This window comes from Falco peregrinus, chromosome 9, assembly GCF_023634155.1.
Source record: "Falco peregrinus isolate bFalPer1 chromosome 9, bFalPer1.pri, whole genome shotgun sequence".
In the NCBI taxonomy this organism is placed as follows: Eukaryota; Metazoa; Chordata; class Aves; order Falconiformes; family Falconidae; genus Falco; species Falco peregrinus.
This window is the reverse complement of record NC_073729.1, coordinates 14,131,089-14,153,013: the sequence shown is the minus strand read 5'-3', so window position 1 is coordinate 14,153,013 and position 21,925 is coordinate 14,131,089. Positions and strand designations below refer to the sequence as shown.

General features: G+C 40.0%; 1 protein-coding gene across 1 annotated transcript; it reads right to left on the bottom strand.

Annotated features, from left to right (window-relative positions):
• Window positions 1-1,448: 1,448 nt before the first annotated feature.
• On the bottom strand, window positions 1,449-10,907 carry KCNA4 (potassium voltage-gated channel subfamily A member 4). Its single transcript, XM_005232631.4, has 2 exons — window positions 10,185-10,907; window positions 1,449-9,364 (listed from the first exon to the last, which is right to left on the bottom strand). The coding sequence occupies exon 2, from the start codon at window positions 8,576-8,578 to the stop codon at window positions 6,590-6,592; it is 1,989 nt and encodes a 662-aa protein (XP_005232688.1). The 5' UTR covers window positions 8,579-9,364; window positions 10,185-10,907; the 3' UTR covers window positions 1,449-6,589.
• Window positions 10,908-21,925: the final 11,018 nt, after the last annotated feature.

The following is a 21,925-nucleotide window of genomic DNA, read 5'->3' as shown; positions in this document are numbered from 1 at the left end:
GTGATATACTCTGGAGCATCCCTCCTCTACAGCAGAAGTCTGCATCATAATCATGTCAATATAAATACAAACAAGCAAAAGCAATTATCTTCTTGGTTGTCACACACTGCAATACTAGGCAAAGCATGACCTAGTATCGACACAAGACATTTTAGATTGCTTCAGTGCAAGAAGATTGGACCCAAACCCAGCACACTTAAAATAAATTAAAGGAGTGATACTGAGTAGTGCTCATTTGATTTTCTGAATTGAAAGCTACCCTTCATGTCCAGCATGATCATTTCAGAGACTGTGTATGTTCTCCCACTGAAATGGCTTGTGTGTTAGGACTAAATAAATAAATAAAAAACCTTAGCTTATTCTGACTGTTAAGAACAGAAAAATTATCTATCTAAAATTAAGGATGCCTTTGACATACTTCACTGAATCTATCCATCCATCTCTTCCCTACTCTCGATATACACATGCCCCAGGAATGTTTGAACAAGAAATTAAAACCAGAGACACCTAAATCTATCTTGAATATGTGCTGCCACTTCCTACACTCCTTGGGGAATCACTGTAATACCTGGGAAACCCGTTCTACCACAGTTTTCCTTTTGACCCTAAGCAAATCAAATCACTTGATTCCAGCTTTAGGAATCATTTTGCAACCCAGTTCCTAAAGAAATGAATTGAAGCCAGGTATCTAAAAATAGATTTTGTGACTGTGGACCCAAGTCCCTCTGTAGCTTAGGGACTAGCAGACTGGAGCCTTTGAGACCTCCCTGTCTGAAGGGGTTACATGGTATTTCAGAGAAACTAATTTAAGAACTGTTTTGCACTCAGATAGGATCATTGTGGTAGGAGCATGGACTTACCAGACAGGCTAAAAACTTCACAGTACCTTCTCCCACCCCACTTGGTACTGCCCGGCATAACAAGTGCCTGCCCAGCTGCGCGATGCCGTAGCAGCAGCAGCAACCAACCCAAGGCACAGCTGCTGCTGCTCCTGAGACCAGAGTATCTGGAACAGACACAACACATGCAGTACCTCTCTTGCAGTCGCACATCACAGTTTCACAGAGCCACAGAATGGTCAGGGTTGGAAGGGATCTCTGGAGATCATGTTAGTCCAAGCCCCTGCTAAAGCAGGTGCACCCACAGCAGGTTGCACAGGGTCACATCCAGATACATTCAACCAATTTGCTCCCAATTTCTTTTCAATGGCAATACCACAAATGCACAAGTCAGGGGGGGAAAAAAAGGTTTTACTTACCTACTTCCCATCAATTAGAATATATTATCAGATTTTGACATGTAATTTCAGATTTTCTCTTCTTTCCTTTTTATACACTTATATATTTATTTTCCAAAGGACCTGTTGCAGAAAAAGTTCTCAAGGTACACTATAATTTAACAGAAAAGGATTAAAAATAAAAATTAATCCAACCATCTAGTACATAACACTTTAATGAGTTTTCCTTCAGTATTAACGTCACCAGAGTTCTAAATACACAGAAAGCATGGTAGCAGTATGCAAAGTTTCATGTTTGTACCTGGTTGCCAGATACAAAATATTTATTCACTTTAACCCAGAATTAATTTGTCAATCTTTTCTCCACTTTAGGTGATATCTGTAGAAATGAGAGAATGTTCATTTTTAAAAAAATTGCCAAATTTTCTACAATTTTTACTTTCATTTTTTCTCTGTTTCAGAGGTACACAAATACGGCAAATCTATAAGATAGGTCTGATTCACTCCAAAATCAGAAGCATTTGATCATTTAGTTATAGCAACAGTACAATGCATACCCTGTCCCATGTCTAGAGGTGATATGGACTGTCATTTAAGTTTATATAATGATTAGAGAAATACATAATTTATATGCTGAGTATTATAGATTTTTTTTAAAAAAGTCTTTGTTTCTATTTGTTACTGTCTCGTGCCAATTAATTAAAAAAAAAAAAAAGTAGGCCTGTATTTATAAGTGGACACACTGACAGTAAGTAGTAATAAGAAAGTAGTAAGAAATGTTAGACAAAGCTAGTGACATAGTCTAAAGCACCATGGATAGTTCATATTTAATTTGAGGACTATCGATAAAGTGTGAAGCTTATGCTAAAAATTAATTTATACTCAGAATTAGTTTTACGAGTCCAGGATCACCAGAAAGACACAGGTAATTTTCTTCAGTGCTGTGTAGGAAAGACTTGCCATGAACTAGCCACACATGGAATAGACTATGTGACATATTACTCTTTTTTCCATAGTGCCTTGATCCTACATTTATCCAAATATGAAGAGAAAGTATTTCATATTCTCGGGTAGTAGCACTGATTTTTCATATCCCTAGTCAAATGACTCTCAACATCTGAAAGCATACTTGACAGGAACTTTCCATGCCAGGAGTTACAAGCTAATAATCCTTTATTCAAGGTTATGCCCTGATCCCAAACTCCTTGCAAACCAGTATTATGTAAAATCATTTTCACATTTCAAGCTATTTGAAAAGTTTTACTGACTGAAAACACACTCAAATCCCGATTTTTTTATGGCCATGAGGTGTTCATAATGCCTATCAGTATCCCCAAACACCAAGAACACTATTGTCATTAATTAGATGTAATCATGACAGCAGCAGGTTTTTGACTGCCTTGATCTCCCAAATTTATTCTGCATTACATGGATGTCACAGAAATGGACCCTACACAACAAAACTATGTAAGCAGAACAATTCTCCTTCAAACACAAACAAATTACACTTTCTACCAAAGCGAATTGACCTCTTGTGAAATCATTCTGAGAAAGCTTAACTGAACACTTTGACAACTTCACCAAGAACTCCATAACAAGGTGACCCAACACTTTTTGTGATAATTTTCAAGGAATCAATGTAACATCAAAAAACTCTATTACTGTAATAAAGAAAAGAAAAAAAACCGGATCTCTAAAGCCAGGCATTAAATCCAATACTTCAGTTGTCAAAACTCTCTCCTTACAAGTTTGGCCTTGGTACTTAAGATTACTATAAAAAGACTTACAAATTTCTTTAAATGAGTGCCACTACACAGTTAAGTATCAGCCTATATATATATGAAGTCTGATTTGATACTGCTGTGATTCCATGAACTCTAATGGAAATCCTCCAAATTTTTCACTACTGCAAGTGAACCTGAAATATCAAAATATCTCATTTTGCATTATTTTTAGCTGAAATGTATGTCAATGTGAAATCATTTGAACTACATTAGTAGGACTAAAATGATCCCTAGTGTAACTCCATTCACATCAGTTACATCAGGAGTGCATTTCACCATTATAATTTCAATGTAAAATGCCCAAGTGATGATAAAAATTATTTTGCTGAGAATTATCAGTATCCAGGAACACTGGGAAAGCTCTGACAGAAGCAGTACTAGCGATTTGTAGCCGTAACAGCTCAAATACAGCATTTGTCTGGCACGGTTTCAGCCAAAGGAACACTTAATGGAAATTTCTGTTTCTTGTTAAGCACTTGGGAGCTTTGGGCTTTAGCACGTTAGGGGTAGGACCTCGGCATTTTCAACCTGTGTTGTAACTGACTGTACTGATGGGTAGTTGAATAAGCAAATTATAAACCAGCCCAAGGAAAGGTATTTGCTTCCCTTCCGGAATACACAGTTCTTCCAGCGATTCAGAACAGTCTGCCAAACTGACAGCACAATCTAGCATTAAGCTATAGTAGTTCTTATATATCATGACAGAGTACGTAGGTTTATTCACTGCAGGAGGCAGAGCAGGCTCCACTGTCACCTGCAGCCATGCCCCTGCAGTACCGCGGTACGTAGTGCTGGCACACCTGGAACAGTGCTCTGCCAACTGCTACGAGGTCCTAGACTAAGACCTTTTCCTTCAGAGAGTCAGGTGTGTGCTATGTATGTGCTATGATCACAGCATAATGGCCACACTTGTTTGAAAATAAAAGGTTGTCTACTGGTAGCAGAATAGCTGAACAACTTGCTGGAGAAACTGGGTAACTATTTAAGCAGTTACTTCATGCTGAGCTCCATGTCCACAGCGTGAACATATTGTATAAGTTACTCAAAGAATTTTCTTCCTTATTTCCATTAGAGACTTCAAATTAAACCTGTTGCGAATCATCTCCCTTTTCAACCAGTCAATACTGCAAACACATACTAATTTTCTCCAAGTTCTTTATTTATCTAGTTAGTATTTCTTTTACTCCTACACTCTTGCTGTAGTCCCTGGTATTATATGGTGTCTGGTATTATACAGACCTACTAGCAAGCTAGCTTACAAAAGAACCCTTATGCTCTTTACATTGTTAACTACTAGCTGTTAAAGAAACACTTTCAGTTACAGATTTTTACCAGATTTTACAGAATGCTTATCCTCACTGCCGATAATTGCCTCCGTGGAAAAAAGGATTTGGCTCAGGTGAGCTACAACGAAATGCAATGTTCAATTTTGGCAAATGCCTATGCATAACATTACTGAGTTTCATTCAAAACATAGTTTGAATTAGTATCATCACACTGAAAAGGAGCGTTGTTTAATGCTTCACATCAAAAATATAGCGAAGCCTGCTCTAGGATTTTAAACAGAAGTTTTGAACCAGGGTTCAGCACAATCCAGTCATTTGTGTGCGTCTTGGTTTTTGTTAGTTCTTCTGCAAGGCAAAAGAGGGCAAGCAGTGAAACTTTTTGAAGAGTCAGTTCACAGAAAATCCATGAAGGCAAAAATCAACCATTAAAGAAAAACCTACGTCTATGGTTCTGTTCAGTATGCTGGAAGCTGCATACAGCAAACAATGCTTATCTGATGGGTTATGCACAATGTCGTGGGTGCCTGATTTGGACTGCTTTTATTGTCGCTTCTCAGCTCCAGAGCTATAAATCAGTCACTAACTAGTTCTGCCCCTGCATAAATCCTCTACTTGGTTTTAAATGAATATTGCAAAACTACTATAATTCAGTAGTGTTGGTAAGCCCCTTTTTCTCTCGCAATGGCCTGTCCCAGCCCTTAAAGTGCATATGCCAATTTGGTTCAAGTTTTATGATCTGGAATGTTCCACAGTGCCTCTTCAAAAACAGTTCCAGTCTAACTGTGCCTTCCCTAGGTAATTATAAGTCTGAAAAAATGCCTTTTTTGAAGCTATTATTTATGTTATATGCAGCAATAGCTTACCTATTTCATTCTGGAGTCTGGAATGTACTGTAGGCCAGACAATCTTTACCTACCTTCGTCTCCTAAGAAGGGCAACAGAAGATTTTGACACACAGTAAAATACAGCTGGCCTAAGGATCAGTGAAAAGAAATCATGGAATGTTTTCTCAAGGACTGCATGGGACCCAACACATTCCTTTTGAATCTCAGAATGCCTCTTTTGGATCTTAAACACTGCTTCAAATACACATGGATGAAAGCTGTAATTAAGGGAAAATGCAGCACCAATAATAGCACGTTAAAAGTTAGCAATTCTCAACTGTCAGTACTGTAACAACTGAATATCTCATTACTTCTACCTTCTCCTCCCATACACTGAATTTCTTCAATGCTGACAAAGTGCATGTACTAATCATAGACTCTGCATGTTAAATTAACCAGGAAAAAGATATAAATTAGGTCGGTATTTCTTGAGGGCATCTGTAGAAAACACTGATTTCAAATAATTTTGATTATAAAATTTTACTTCACAATCCTTTTCCAGACCACAGATATTCATAATTAAAAAGGATATGGAATTAACATTATGTTAGCTGTTTTGCCATCAGCATCACATAAAGAAAAAAGAAACAATAAAATATGATGCAGAATTCACTCTTCCAATGATTGTCATTGAACTATTACATTAGTAAACATTCACAGTATGAAGTCTCTTTCAGTATATCTCCAGCATATAAAGTAGTGCAAAAAAGCATTCCAGTCATTTTGCCTTTGCAGTCAGACCAGGTTAAATGATTCTCTTACTTCATTTCGCTCATTAATAGACAACAAATGCTGCAATGCCTCCAAAGAGAGTTATAAAAATAAACAATTTCTGGAGGGTCAGCAGCCTTTTCAAAGTAAATTTCCAGTTAAAAACAAGCATTATAGATTTCCAAAAAAAAAAAAAAATTAGATCTATCTTCTGTAGAATATCTTTTTACAATAAATTTACCATTTGAAAAACAATGACTATGGTATCCAATGACTTATGGTAGCTGCTATTAAAGCACTGATAAATAGATAAGTGACTACCAAACTTCATTGCTTCTTACATAGTAAATACCTCTGAATGCCAACTTTTACCACAGAGCTGTTATTAGTGATGTCGACAGTTCATGCACCCACTTTAAAACTGACTTCGTTTTAATAATTTTTTCAGCCTCATGTGCAAAACACTTGCATTCTAATAAAAATATAAAGTCTGAAATTATATCAGATCTAGCAATCCCTTCCTCAAGTTATACCACTTACTTGATATGTAATACAAGTTTAGCAATGCTTTTTATTTGTATTTAACCATTAAATGGCATACTACTGTATGCTGTGGACTCCTGCTTGCATATTTCATTATTTTCACTGCACTCTTTAATGCATAAATATATTTGGAAATGTTCAAAATTACACATCAGTTTCCAGAGAATTTGAATTTACACAGTTTTTCTTCTCTGACTCACTGCTATTCCCCGTGTCCTGACTTTTTTTCTCCTTTACACAAAGAGATTCTTTAACTCCTTCTTCCATCTCCAAATATTCTGATTTATCCTCTGTGGATGAAGATGATGAGCTTCTAAATTTCTTCAGTAAATTTGTTGGGAGGTAAGGGCAACTGACTGCATTTTGCATCAGCTGCGTTTGTTCTTCATTCTCAGTCTCTCTGTGGTAGAAATAGTTAAAATTGGAGACAATCACTGGCACTGGTAAAGCAATGGTTAACACTCCTGCAATGGCACACAGGGACCCAACTATTTTCCCACCCACAGTTATGGGTTTCATATCCCCATAACCAACTGTAGTCATGGTCACTACAGCCCACCAAAAGGCATCTGGGATGCTTTGAAAATGGGTGGCAGGCTCATCAGCTTCTGCGAAGTAAACAGCACTGGAAAACAAAATTACTCCAATAAAAAGAAAAAAGATGAGGAGGCCGAGTTCCCTCATGCTGGCCCTGAGTGTATGACCCAGGATCTGCAAACCCTTGGAGTGCCTGGAGAGCTTGAAGATGCGAAACACCCTGACCAGACGGATGATCCTCAGGATGGCAAAAGACATAGCCTGTTGACCATTGCTGCCCTGCTCCTGCGCCAAGTCAGTGCCCAGAGTAATGAAGTAAGGCAAGATGGAGACAATGTCTATGATGTTCATGATGTTCTTGAAGAAGTGTGCTTTGCTTGGACATGCAAAGCAGCGCACTGTAAACTCGAAGGAGAACCAAATGATGCATACTGTCTCCACAATGAAAAAGGGGTCATTGAAGATAGTGTGCTCCCCAGCATCCAGGTGAAGCGACTCATTGGAAAGCCCCTTCCCTAAGCTCAGGGACATGATGAATTCTTTGTCATCTCTGAACTCTGGCAAAGTCTCCAAACAAAAGATGACGATGGAGATCAAGATAACCAAGACAGAGACAATGGCAATGCCTCTGGCTGGACTGGAGCTCTCCGGGTATTCAAACAGCAGCCACACCTGCCTCTTAAACTCATTCTCTGGCAAAGCTTTGTCCTCTTCCTCTTTGACAAACCCTTCATCCTCCCTAAACTTGAGCATGGCCTCCTCCCCAAGTTGGTAGAATTTCACCTCCTCAGTGAAGATGTCAAAGGGTACATTGACTGGCCTCTTCAGCCGACCACCACTCTGGTAGTAGTACAGGATGGCATCAAAGCTGGGCCGGTTCCTATCAAAGAAGTATTCATTCCTGAGAGGGTCAAAGTATCTCCCTCGCTTCGCTGGATCACCCAACAATGTCTCCGGAAACTGAGCTAATGTCTTCAGCTGGGTCTCAAACCGCAGTCCTGACACGTTGATTACCACACGCTCACAACACTCGTACTCACTGTAGCGAACAGAGCTGTAACCCCCAGGGCCTCCACCATCATCAGGTGGCTGGTCCGAGTATGAAAACTCATCCTCCCCATAGTCATCACTATAGTAGAGCTTTCCTTCTTCCTCATCGTCTTCATCCTCGTCTTCATCCTCCTCTTCCTCCTCACTCAAGTCCTTGAGTATTCTCTCTTCGGAACCACTGAGAGGCAGCAGCTCAGAGCAGGGGAAGGAGGCCCCGCACTCCCTACTTCCCAAGTGGTGGCTCCTCTTTTTCCCTTTCTTCCGCCTCTTACCACTCTGGCGGTGGGGCATGCTGCTGCGTGACGCATTCCCACCATGAGAGGAGGATGCACCTCGACTCTGCTCCTGATGGTAGTGGTGATACGGTCCACCTCCACCTGTTGCCCCACCTTCTACTGCTGCTGTTGCTGCTGCTACAGCTGCAGCTGCTGCGGCTCTCGACTGTGCCAGCCGCTCTCTCTCTCGGGCCCGAGCCTGGACCACATATCCATAGGGCATGTGGCTGTTGCACCCAGAGCTATCTGCACTCACCATTGCAACCTCCATTTTGCAATGGCTTTTTTTTTTCAATCGTTTAATGCAAAAAGGTTGTGTTTTACTTACAGCATAACCTTAACTTTCACCAGAAAGTTCAAAGCCATTTGCTTTTGGAGGACAGTCCCTCGGACACAGAGCAGAGCAACACAGTTGCAACACTGAATCTAAGCTTTGGAAAACCACAGATATGCATTTTCTTATTGTCCAGAATGTTTGACACAAACTACTGTTTTGCTAATAAGAAAAGATGAAACTCGCAAATTGAAGGAGGGAACAGCTGCAGCCTTGTTCTTTCATCCACCAAGCCCCTTTATTTTCATTTATCTCCTGTGGCTATCACAGATCTGATCAGAATCATGACTACCTTGCAGGCTACAAAGACTGCATTCATGAGGAAAAAAAAATGCAAACCAAAGGGTACCTGCTCTTCACAGCTGGTCTTAGTTCATCATTGCAACCGAATGCAAATAGTCTCTTTCCTCATAATTCTTTCCTGGTAGTGCTTTGGCCTAACAATCTTAATGCCTAATACCATTACTCAGGGAGCTGAAGTTAATTCCAGCCATCACTTTGTTTACACAGTGAGGAGGTCTTTGCAAATCCTTTCTTCAGGCTCTCAACAATGTCTCAAACCTGGGAGCAGCACCCAGGGCGTCAGCAGCAGTGGTAAGAGGAGGAAGAGGAGGAGGAGGAGGAGGAGATGAAGACTGAGAAACTGGCTCTGAGGTCCCCATAGGACATAAGGGAGTGGATTGGTCACCCTTTGGTTATGGTCATGCAGAAGAAGCACTTAACCTGAGGCACATGCACAAACACACAAAAATAAACAAAACAAAAAGGGAAAAGATTGGATTGTTTTCCTAAAAGGACATACCGATCAAATGAAACTGTGTCATCTATTACCACGGTATTCAAATCTTCCCCTACCCACACTATTCACACTTCTACATTACACACACACCCACATCACATGCACAGAGATTTTGAACGACTCTGTGGGTATGGATGTGGGTGGGTATGTCACATATATATAGACAGAGATACAAAATCCCCACCCATATAAGCACTTGCATCCATACACAAACACATGCATGCTTCTGAAACACCAACACATATAAACAGTAATAAAAATACTGCAATACATGGTGCCTTCATATCTTTGAGTACATACGTAATAGATACACCTACATACATCTATATGAAATATTAGAGAGTAAATGTATCTACACAAAGAGCTTTTGTTATATTTGTCAAAACACACAAGGTGCAGGAATGTTAACATTTTAATCTCTAACTGAATTGTGTTTCAATCATAACGAGCATCTCACCGAATTAAATTTGGAAACAGGCACGTACAATGCTCACTGAAGTGAAAATACTGTGATGTGATATGTCAAGAAAACACAGCTGCAGGTGCACTGAAGCAACATCAACATGCAAGCACACACACAGAAATACACGCTTCTACACTCCCCCTTTAAAACAGAAGCCTCCTTTATAGCTATATCTATTAACACATGAAAGAAGGTGAATACGAACTGTTAAATGACGCTGTACTTAAAATCATACCTGCGCATCATGCAGAAAGAGATCTTGAAAACGCTGTTATACTTACTGTTCCTAGGCAGAGAAATAGCAACGCTGTTCTGGCTAGTGTAAGGATCTGGTGACAGCAGTCCTGAGGAAGGGGCTACGCCAGCTGCTCTACAGTTGCAGGTGCGTGTGGTCAGTCAGCACCACAGGTTGACGAGTTCTCTCTCTCCCTCCTTCCCAGGTGCAGCAGGAGCACCCAGAGCGAGCCAGCGAGGCAGCCGGAGCGGGGGGTACCCTGCACAGCCACGGGCGCTGCTGCTCGCCCAGGCATTTGCAAAAAGGCAAGGAGCGAGAGTCTCGTTCCAAAAGGGAAAAAAGAAAAAAAAAAAAAAAAAAAAAAAAAGGCGGTGTGTTTGTGTGTGCGAGACAAAATGAATGGATAAGCGCGGTCACTAGTCTTTCCAAGCCCAGCTTTGGCAGATTTGTAAAGCAATGCGAAGTAATCCGTGTAGCGAGCCTGTTTCCACTGATGGGAGGACGGACGGGTCTCGCTTCTTGCGGGGTCTCCCCCGGGCACGTCCAGGCGGCAGCGGCTCAGCCAGCACCCGCCCGCATCCTACACTTGTTGTGCCGGCTGTGGGTAACGCTTACAAAAAATTAAAAATAACCCCAAAATCCAAATAATTAGGAAAAAAAAAAAAAAAAGACACGCCGAGGGAGAGGAGAAAGCCCTCTCTAGCAGCCGCGTTCCGTGCCCGGGTTCTTGCAGCGCCGGGCGCCGCCGGCCCAGCCCTGTTGCTCGGCGGAGCCGCCGCCCGCCCTGCCCGCACAGCGCCGCCGGGGCACAGCGACGGGGCCGGGCCGGGGCCGCCGCGCCGCTCTCTGCCGGCCCGCGGGCACCCCCTGGCGGCCGCCTCCCGCACTGCGCCCCGCCCCGCCGGGCCCGCCGCGCGCCCTGGCCGAGCAAGCCCGTCGGTTATCCACGCAAATATTCCGAGGTGGAATAACGCACAGGCTGGCTCGCACACCCTCGCGCTCACAGCCCTGGCTGCCGTTTTGGTGCGTTTCTCTTAAGGAAGAAAAAACGCGCCGTCGAGGTGGCCCAGGAAATTTCAAAACCGGGTGCAGATCAAGTTTCCCAGAAAAACGAAAAAGCCACCCCCACCTCCACTTGCTGCTTCGCTCGCCCCCAACCCTCCAGCAGCACCAGCAAGCCAGAAAACAATTCCCTCCGCTCCCACCCAGCACACCCAGGCCAGCTGCAGCGGTCTTGCAAACGAAGCCAAATGAACTTTCACTCATTCTGTACCAGTACAGAGAAGCGTTAGCTCACGAACGGGTTACGGCTCTGTGTCTGGTAGAGTTTTAACACCTCCTCCAAAGATGTCAGACCTGTGCCCACCCGCCCGCTGTCCGTAACGCAAGCAGTGTATAAACTGGCTGTTCCACCTGCGCCTAGGAAATCCAAACCGCAACCAATTCCACCCCCCCGCAAGCGAGCGCCTTGAAGATGCAGCTTGGCTGTCTTTGACATCCCGGCTACAATTCCGCCGTCTCAACAGAAGCCAAGTGCAGGCACGACTACTTAACATGGATATGCTCACAGCAAGGACAAACCGAGAGCAGCACTCAATCCAGACACTTTGCCTCAAGCTGTCTGCAGCTGAAGGCAAATCCAACATGTGCAGCAAGCAGTTTAGGTATTTTTTTCAATGCCTAGGTCCACTCCTCCACAGTCCGGAGAAACAGAGAGAGCCTGGTGACCCTTCCCCTTCAGATCCCCAGTGGCACAACCCAGATTATCCACGTTACCTCTCCGTCTCTGCTGCCTGCAGCAGTTGGTGTTCATACTCTAATCCCATTCATTTCTGTAGGTGACATATGACAATATTAGGGAGAATGAAGGACCAACCAAATAAATGTACTAAATGCCAGGCACCAAATCAGTTCATAAAGATCTTGCCAAAAGAACTGTGAAATGTATAAATGGCAGAACACATCTAACCAATTTTTCAACAATCACAACCCTTCAAGTTCCATAGTCAATATAAAGACATATTAAAAATTCCTAATGTCATCCCAAATGCCATTAAAATACAAAGTGGTGTCATCACAAGAGCAGTTCAAAATTTTTATGCTCCTAGATACAATTTTAAACCATTCTACAAATTAATTTCTAATACCAACACCCATATTCTTCTGCAACTTGGCACAAGAGGATAGCAAAGACAGGGATCAAGACCCTATCACTGTTTAGTCACAAGGACAGTACAATGCCATAAAAATAGAAGAGAGATCATAGATATGCTTTTTGAATTATTAGAAACACCTAAACTTATTCCTACTTCAGTAAAACTTAATTCTAGGGGGATTTTCCAGAATTCAGTCACTTCAACAGAACACTTTTTAGAGAATGCTTTTCATCAGTAGGACCTGAATTTTATTTTTTTTTAATGAGATGTTTCGAGGGCTTGGGACCTAAAAAATTGCTTATCTAGATTTTACTCTTCTTCCAAAGTTTCCGATGCATTTTCTTGTCATTGTCTCATGCAACTGTTAAACTAAAAACTTCAGTGCATATCTGAGTATAAAGACAAGTTGAAACAGATCAATCCCTTTGGCATGCCTTTTTGATCATTACTATTCTTTTATTCTTCAATAGTGAAAGCATATTCTTCACAGATAAACAAACTGTGATGTATGAGGGGATACACACATAATACACGTAACACTGATCATGGGAGAAGCAGGATAGCTTTTTTGTACCTTTTCTAAAATCCATTCTAATGTGATAGAGATCACGTAACTACATGCAATTCAATCTCACTCAGAGGTCTTATTTGATCCAATTTTAAACTGATTTAAAAGCACAAAACAAGCTTTAAGTATTTACAGATGAATACCGTGACTCATTTCATTCAGCTTTGTATTTTCATAGTATTCAAAGAGCAATTTTTATTTAAAAGATATTGCATTCCCTCTACTCCCTCATATGCATAAGGGGTACTATTATTGGTAGAACAAAGAGAGAATACGTATATGTCATTATCTTCAATAGTACTATACTAAGAATAATATAGCATAGCAAAGGATATGTAAGGTGTGCCATCACAGAGACATTATTGCTCATCCACGTATACTGTGCCAGAAAAAATCCACAACGATTTAATATGTTTTCACACAAAGGGAACACGAGATTTTTAAAAAGCCTAACTTACATTGCTATGCCCAATATTAATTTATGCTATCCCCCAATTGCTGCAATTCACACTGGCAGAGTCTGGCCTCCATCCAACACTAATCTTCCTGCTGTAATCAAGAGTTCTGTGCAGCAAATAAGACTGCACTACAGCTCAGTACTTATTGTACTTTTAGACCACGAATTATTCTATTTCCCTTACAGTCGTCTCTTCTTACTCTTCTGCTCCTTCCTATGCTGCTTCATTATCATTTCTATTAGTCTCTCAGGGCAGCTCAGCCAGCTACCCGTAAAATCAGGAATTCCTTTCAAAACAAGGAAAACACTGCAGCAGTGGGCACTCTGGACAATCCAGTGGCCAGGGTATGGTTACTGTAGCATTTCACATGGGATGAAGCACAGTTCAGAACATGCAGTTGCTTTCCACCCCACCCTGTTCTCAGCCGATTACAGTGCTGGAGACCCTTAGGTACCAAAGTAACAATGAATTCTTGCCTCCACAACGAGGTTTTCTCTCCTAGTGTTTATATCACTTTAGGGAGTTCATATTTTGTTCACATTTTACTAACCATGCTCAGTAAGACAACCCTGTCAAAGAATCTGGCTCAAGTACTCTTCTTTTGAATATGACTGGCACTACTTAATGAAATGTTTAGCAGAATAAAATACAGCCTATCCTCAGTTAGTTCTTATACACAACATATATGAATAGCACATCTGTTCATTACTTGTACTGCAACAGGCTAATCCAAGGAAGTTGACACTCCAGAGAACAGCAAGCCTTTTATACTTTCTTGGGAAAATATGCAAAACCGTTGCCATTTACCACTGAGTTTAGGATGAATAGCAGTAAAAACACTGATGATATTTATATGTGGAGAATAATTTCTTGTACCAGAGTATGGACCTACTCAGAAACTAGGATAAAAATACCACGTATGGTTTATTCTTGAACTTGAATATTTCTCTGTTCATTCTGGGCAGACAAGGACTCACATCAGCCTTATTCTTGAAATCAACAATACAAAAAAAAAAAAAGTATGGAAAGAAAGCCTCTAAATATGGAACTGTGTGGAAATGCATTTTCTAGAGGGCTGCCGCTGAGAAGGAAATCGGTCTGGCAGCCAGGGACTAGCTAGGAATCGAGAAATTAAAATATGTATCACAAAGGCAACACAAAAATTTCTCTAATACTGTTGTATATATGGAGACACTAAAAATACTTTGGAAATGACCCTTTTGAAGGAGACCTGCATTTCTGGACATTAAGAATCATTTACCGTAATGCTTTGGAGAGCTAAGGTACAATTAACACAATAAAATAATAAACCCTGTATGTCAGATCTAACCTGTTGAATGAATTATCCAGCCTGTTGTCTCTTCTTCAGAGAAACATGAAATAGTGTTCTGGAAATCACGTGCAGCCCTCCCAGTGCTTCTCCTCACATTGAAGCAGAGCTGTCACAACCAGGTGAGGGACAGGATTACAGCTGGAAACACTCTTTTGCTGTTTATGCATCAGAGCAGACAAAGCTGTAAGATATTAACCAACACAGCCTCATTAGCACAGCCCAACACAGAGATCCCAGAAGTGGCACCTCATCCCCGCAATCCAAATGAATAGTTCGCATATACAAATCCAATATAATCTGTAGAGAGCTGATGTTATTTTGTACACTGGGGACAGAGTAACTCCTGAAAAAACCCTAGTTAAAAGTACCTCATTTCTACACTATTCCTACCCCAGGTCAGTAAAATCTTCTATCAGCCCCTAAATTGAGAGATATCTTGTGGTTCTCAGCTGCAGTTTACTATAGCAAATTTCCTCATATCTGTGTCTAAAGTGTAGGAACTCTCATAGTGTTATTAAGTGCCTCTGGGCATTGCTTCACTATTGAGCACAAACAGGGGCATGACTTCTCACATGGAGACCAAAAACTAAACCAGCTGTAGTTTATGAACACAATGATCATTCATGTGAGATCCTGAAAACTGAATTAAACTTAGCTCTTTTAAAAATTGTGGCACTATATCTGTGTCAAAATTCTGTGTCAGCAACTAGAATGCGGAAATTCCAACCTAAACGTTAACCTCAGCATGGAAGCCTGAGGTTGTTGCTAAACTCAGAGAGTTAAGTAAATGGATTTAAGGGTCCAAGCACTTCAGTCAAACACAGATCAATTTCTTTCCTATATTGAAGTCAAAAGCTTCAATGAATTGTTCAGGATTAGGCCTGTGTAGCTAACTAGTTGGAACTGGAACCTTTAGCACACAGCAGATAGCTCTGTATCCTGCAGAGCAAGTTAAGTATATAATTTATTTAGGAACAGCTTATCACATTCCCGGTGTGGATCTGTATAAAAGGCACACAAAGCTATTAGACATCTAGCTTCCATCTGAATCCAACAGAAATCAAGTTGAAAATGGACTTTCATTTTTGTCAATATAATTCTCTAAACTCATTGACTAAAAGAGCCTAATGCTGAAGAATCTGGTGAGGTTTCTGATAAGCTCAAGATAAGCTATAAATCCCTCTGTACTAACTGAAAGAGCCTAACCTACCTAGGCTCTTAGATTCCCTTACTTGACTCTCAGCACTTAACAGCACTCGTTTTATGAATACAGTAGTGCTTCACACAAAGGATTGTTGATGCGTCAGTTGTGGAAGCATCCTCTGCATTAACTGTGCTGTGAACATTTGGCCTACTTTGCATCAGCACCTCAGCATACTATGAAATGGATTAATCAATGAATAGTGCACACAGCCACCAGACTAACAATACAGCAGTTTCTATCCACGTGTAAAAATAATAACTTGAAGCTAGAGTGAAGCTATTCCCTAAACAACAACAACAAAAAAACCCCCATGGTCTGTTAGCTATGTTGTGATGCCATTGTCCTTCTAATCTGTTGAACATGCACCCTCTTCAATAAAATAGTTTTAGATCATTATACTTATAAAATAAATAAATAAATAAATAGTAGTTACAGTTAACTCCCTTCTGATTAAAATGACCTTTACCAGGCAAACTCGTGTTCAGTAATGTTCATAAGCAGTTTTAATAAAGCAAAAGACAAGTGAACTAACATAAAAATCCGGTACATCTCTTACTGGGACAATCTTACCCTCTCTGCCATGCATACTTCAGGTAGTTGCCTTTAGAAATTCTGGGCAATATTTGAAAGTAACATTTTCCATTTTTCTCTTTCCTGAAGAAAAATAAAGAATGCTGAGTTTCTCCAGCACTTTCCTTAAAACAGAGAATGAATATTTCAGAATGAATGCAGTACTGATGAGGGTGCTCTACAGACCAAGACTTATTCATAGTCAAGCAGCACAAAAAGCAACAAGTTACATTTCTGGACACTATTATGTCTCTGTACCGGCGTGGTAGGAGAGGAGGTTCTGCAATTATTTAATGTATCCTATGGTGAATAATAATACGCTTCTAAAACTCCCTTGGCACTTTAGTAAGAGAACTGCACTCAGAGATGCTGTCATTGCTGATAGTACTGAAATTAAGTAAACAAACCAAAGCTACTTTGCTCTGAATAACTTCACTTTCTTGAGAGTCATTAACACTGGGACCTCAAAACCAGCCCAAATTCACTCACTTCAGTTCAAGATGAATTTTAAGCAAAATTTCTTTTCCAGGTTAGGAAGGAGCCAAGTGAATCTCACTAACACAAAGTTTGGCTTCATCTTCACAGTCTCTTCCTAATTCAAATTCAAGTGTACAGATCCACATTATTTGTCAATACAAATATTTATCAAAATCGTGAAGTTTACCAATTTAACCACTGCCAAGAATTTTCAAATGGAAGGTGTTAAGAATGACCTACAACGGTTGTTCTGACAAAGTGATTGGATTGCATTAAACAATGCAGCCCAAGCAAAGGCATTTGAACAATGTAAATGTGTGTGCATTACACCTAGAGCTTAATTCTACACTCAGACCTCATTGGTACAAAGTGATTTACATACAAAAGTTTAACTATCTTAAGAAATGTCTAGCAGTCCCCCCTCTTTTCTGCAAAGAGGAATTTATACATTTCTGGTCCCCATGTATGTCACCTAACTCTCAGTTCCCTGACGGTTTCCCTTGTACATCCGTGGAGTTATTAAACAACAGAACATGGTATCTGAATTACCTGTGGGAGGAAAAATACTCAGAAAAATACATCATGCTTTAAACAATCTTTGCTTTCATTTACACATATGGCATGAATTCCAACTGTGATTTAGAAACAAGGCAACAATACAAATTCTTTCTGTGAAATATATCTTAAAATCTTAATTTGCACATCGCTCTTGTTGGCAGTGATAAAGGGAAAGACAAGGGTTAGCTGAAAATCAATGCAAAGATGCTAAAGTAGCCTAGTATAGATCTGGAATATCTAAATTAGCATTTTAATGATTCAAAAATGAGTAGATCCTGATAACAGTTTTCTCTGAATACAGTCAAAATAAATCCCCTGTTTTATCCACAAATACGGAAAAGAACTCTTCTCATTGCTTGCATATGCAAGAGTCCATTACCTATCTTTACCTAGGAAGACAGATAAATGAGCAACTACCAGCTTTATGGGGTAATTTATAAAGCCTTGGTTCAGTAGAGTGGGAGTCCTAAATGAATGTTATTTTACATTTGAGCAAATGCTTGACAGATCAGGTTTTTTATGCAGTTCTGGAACTTTCTTTGTATTAACAATGCACTCTGTCAAAGCAGTAGAAAAAAAATCTGGTATAAAAATGTCCATTATCTAGGGACATCGTAATTGGTTTTTCATATCAGCTTTCCTTCTTAAAATACCCAAATGAACAAAGTAGATAATTACAAAGTTCACAGAGTAGCAATTATATTCTGACTATAGCAATCAAGATGCTGACAAACTAAAGACCCACTATACACACAGATAGGCTGATTTTTGTTTTCAGGTGACACACAAGCTAACCTTTAAAAGATATTATGCCTTCCCTTAATTCATTCTACTGAGATTTACACATTTTGTTTGTGGCATTTCAGCACTTTCTACAAAGTAGTTCAAAAACTAAACTAACACGTACCTCACTGAAAGGAAGCAACTAGTTCCATTGTCTTTTGTGGACCACTCTTTTTTACTTCAGCACATCCTGATGCTTTTTGCTGCACCGGGCTGTAACTAACTCTTAAGATATATGGGTCTTAGTATCTTTCTTTTGTTCTCTCTCACACAATGGGAATTTATTGATAACTGGTTTTACACAACTCTGTGTAACTGAAATCATCCTTACCATGCATTTCCATTTCACACCATAGCTGTGTTATTCACACAGGCATAGCCCAAGCAGTCCAGCTCCCACTGGGCGTACAAAATGGCATTTGGTGGGGTTTTGTGGCAGCAGGATTGTTTGTTTCAGTCTTGTACTCAATCCGAAGTTCTGCCTCTTACTTCACCTTGCTGTGTTTTGATGATGATGAGAAAAATGTTAATCCTTAAAAAAAAAATGCTTTGAAAATTCAGAAAGATGACAGGACAAAGATATCTACTTTCTGGTTTATATTTAGCATCAAAATGTGTCATCATTCAGCTGCAATTTTCTATCTTCTGCAGATTTGGCTAAGAAACTAGTATTTATTAAATCTTTGGCATTGTCATTAAACTATGAACTTTGTTACTTCTTTTGAAAAGACAATTTCTGGTTTTCAGCAACTTGTCTCATTTTCAAGGAATTACTCGTTGGATCTTTAATGACTTTCTTCCTACATTTTTCTGGGGCAGCATAAGAAACAAGATATAGAAAAATGTAATATATCTTACGTTAATACACACAAAAAAAGTAAGAGATACAAGCTAATTCTCAGGCTTTATGTTAGCAAACATAAAAAAAATTCTCAAGTGTGATTCTCTGCAGCTGACTGCTCTGGCAGACCTGAGAGGTATTTACCAGACCGGAATCTACTCACTGAAGAGTCTGTAAAAATACACTCATTACATCAGTGGACCTCATGGTAAAACAATGCCAAACACAGCCTAAAGGGCAGGATTTAGAAATGACATCTTCCAAATAAGGTGTTGAACGCAGTTACTGTCGGTTGTTAAGTACCTTAACTAAGCAGTACAATAGTTAAATATCACATACCAGCAAAAAGTAACACCAAATCAATCTGCAATATTTTCCAAATGTTTCTAATGAACTCATATAGGATAAGTCATTAGGAGATGTTTCACACAGCTCTGACATTTCAGTGGACCTCAGTGAGGAATAACTACAAACAGCTATCTCCATACTAACAAAAACAGATGAAGACAAGTTGAAACCTTTACCTGATAAAGTTCATCCTCACCCAAAGGATACTCTTGAGATTTGTTATATCTGCAAAAGAATACTTTTACTGCACAAACAGCAAAGCATGAGGAAGAAAGATACAGCTGTACAGACTAAAACAAAAGGACTGAAATGCCACAGTGAAAATATGCCAAAGCTTCAGGACTTTTTCCAAGAAATTGTTTTATAGCTCTTTGAAACCAGCATGGCAGGGTAACAGAACCAGCAATACAAGCTAGGATATGCAAACAGAAAATGAGCAACTGCTTCCATGAAACTGTAGATCTCTCCTTTTAGTGTAATCATATTTTAAAACACAATGTATATTGTTTACATGGGAAGTGAGAATCCTAGTGGCAATGCCAGCTCTCTTTGAAACCTCCTAATGGACAACAAGTGGAATCATAATTAGAAACAACTCAAGGATAAGAAACACTGTAGACGTACTATAAGGTACCAGATTCACAACAGATTTTTAAGAAGTGGATGGGTCCTAATGGTCTCAGTAAGTAGGACTACTAGGAATGATAACTGCTTTTTTTTTTGTTTTGTTTTGTTTTTGCAGAATGGATATTATTTTTATGAAGTTAAGGAATAGATACACTCTAAGTGAGACACATTAAACTGCACCAGGGCTGCTTTATCATAAACTCTGATTGGAGCAGCGGAGGTCACTCCTGCATGAAAAAAGATGGGTATAACCAAAGGTAACAGCAGTCTTGCCTACCTATAGCAAGGCACTGGGAGAGGGAGAAGGAATCCCTCTAAGCATTCATGGTTAGCATCAGCATAATTTCAGAATTTAAGAACTACTTCCCCTTCCCCCCCCCCCCCCCCCCTTGTTCAACATTGTGAATCTGTCCCCTGTGATAGGGGGCATCGTGTTGAGTAAGGAATGATTCTGGTATCACAGCTACTAGCACTATTACAGATGTTTGAAGACTGACACTCCTAAGGATTTTTTCAAAGGACTCACAGATTTGTCTTCCGTAGCTACAAAGCTGGATTGCTCAAAGATAGCACTTTCAACAGACATGTTTTAGTATGTTTGTCTTGTTGACTCACTTAAAAATAAACAGTCTTAGATTCACAGCACCATTCACTCATGGAAGCAACGGCCTCCCACCTGCTTATTCTCCCCTCAACAGAAAAAGCCAGCCATAAAACTATTTTGGGATCTGCATTGCATCTAACACAGAGCAGGTGGTAGAACTTCTAGGGCACAGCACAGTTGGCTTTTGTTCCACATTAACTTGTGAGTTTATTAAATGGAGGGCACAGCCCTTTTCTTGGTGAGGTCACAAGTGCCAATGTTGCTGTCAAAACATACAAAGGGTGACTCCTCTCCAGTCCAGTTCATCAAGCGCCTATAGTCTAGCACCTCTTTTTTTAACCCAGGATTTGATGCTCTCTCTGCATCTCTTGGCTGAAATTGATTTATGATTCCAAATATTACAGATTTCTCACAGGCCAACAGTGTTCTGCTGTAGTGTTGCCTGCTACAGCATTTGTATGGCAGTCTAAGGATCTCAGTAAGGCAAGATGTATAATGGTGAGGTAGCATTAGATAAAATGATTGGCCTATATCCGAAAGAAAATGGTAAGTTTTTAACATGTGTTTCTGTCTAGTGTTCCCACCATTCCCCAATTTAATAAAATACATTAATTGTCCCTGCAAACTTTAATGTGCAAACAGTATTTTGTATCTACAATGACACTTCATAGCTTTCATGTTTTGTTTTCCTCTTCTAGCTTAGGGCCATGTTATCCTCTTCTAATTCACTTTCTATTTATGAGACTAATTCACAGATACATAGAGATCATAAGATGTTTGTGCCGAGATATAACGTGGAGAGTATAATAAGGACCAAAAAAAAAAGTACCCTGGGAGACTACTTCTTGTACAGTTTTAGAAAAACAAGATGCAGCATTACAGAAAGTCTCAAAGGAAATGTCACATGATGCTACAGCATTTACTGATGTACAGAAACAGTGAGAGAAGCAGAGCAACAATGTGGTGAATCTCTTAAAAGAAATCACGGATCAAGATGCCACAGAAATAAATTCTGACTGTGGTCACGAACACAAGGATTGAAAATACAGATTGACTGGAGAATGAACCACAGCAAAAAGGAGAGAGCGCACCGATTCCAACAATGATGTATTCAAAAATTCAATGGGGAGGAGCCAATTCATTATGAAAAACTCTGTTGGTTTCCATAAGAAACCCTGTATGGGCCAAGTATGACTGCAGAAAAGAAGAAATAATCAGAAATTTTGAGTCTGAGCCAAGTACAAGAGCAAATTAACAGAA

Excerpts from the sequence above, each read along its gene's own strand:
- KCNA4 (XM_005232631.4), bottom strand. The coding sequence starts at position 8,578 with ATGGAGGTTGCAATGGTGAGTGCAGATAGCTCTGGGTGCAACAGCCAC.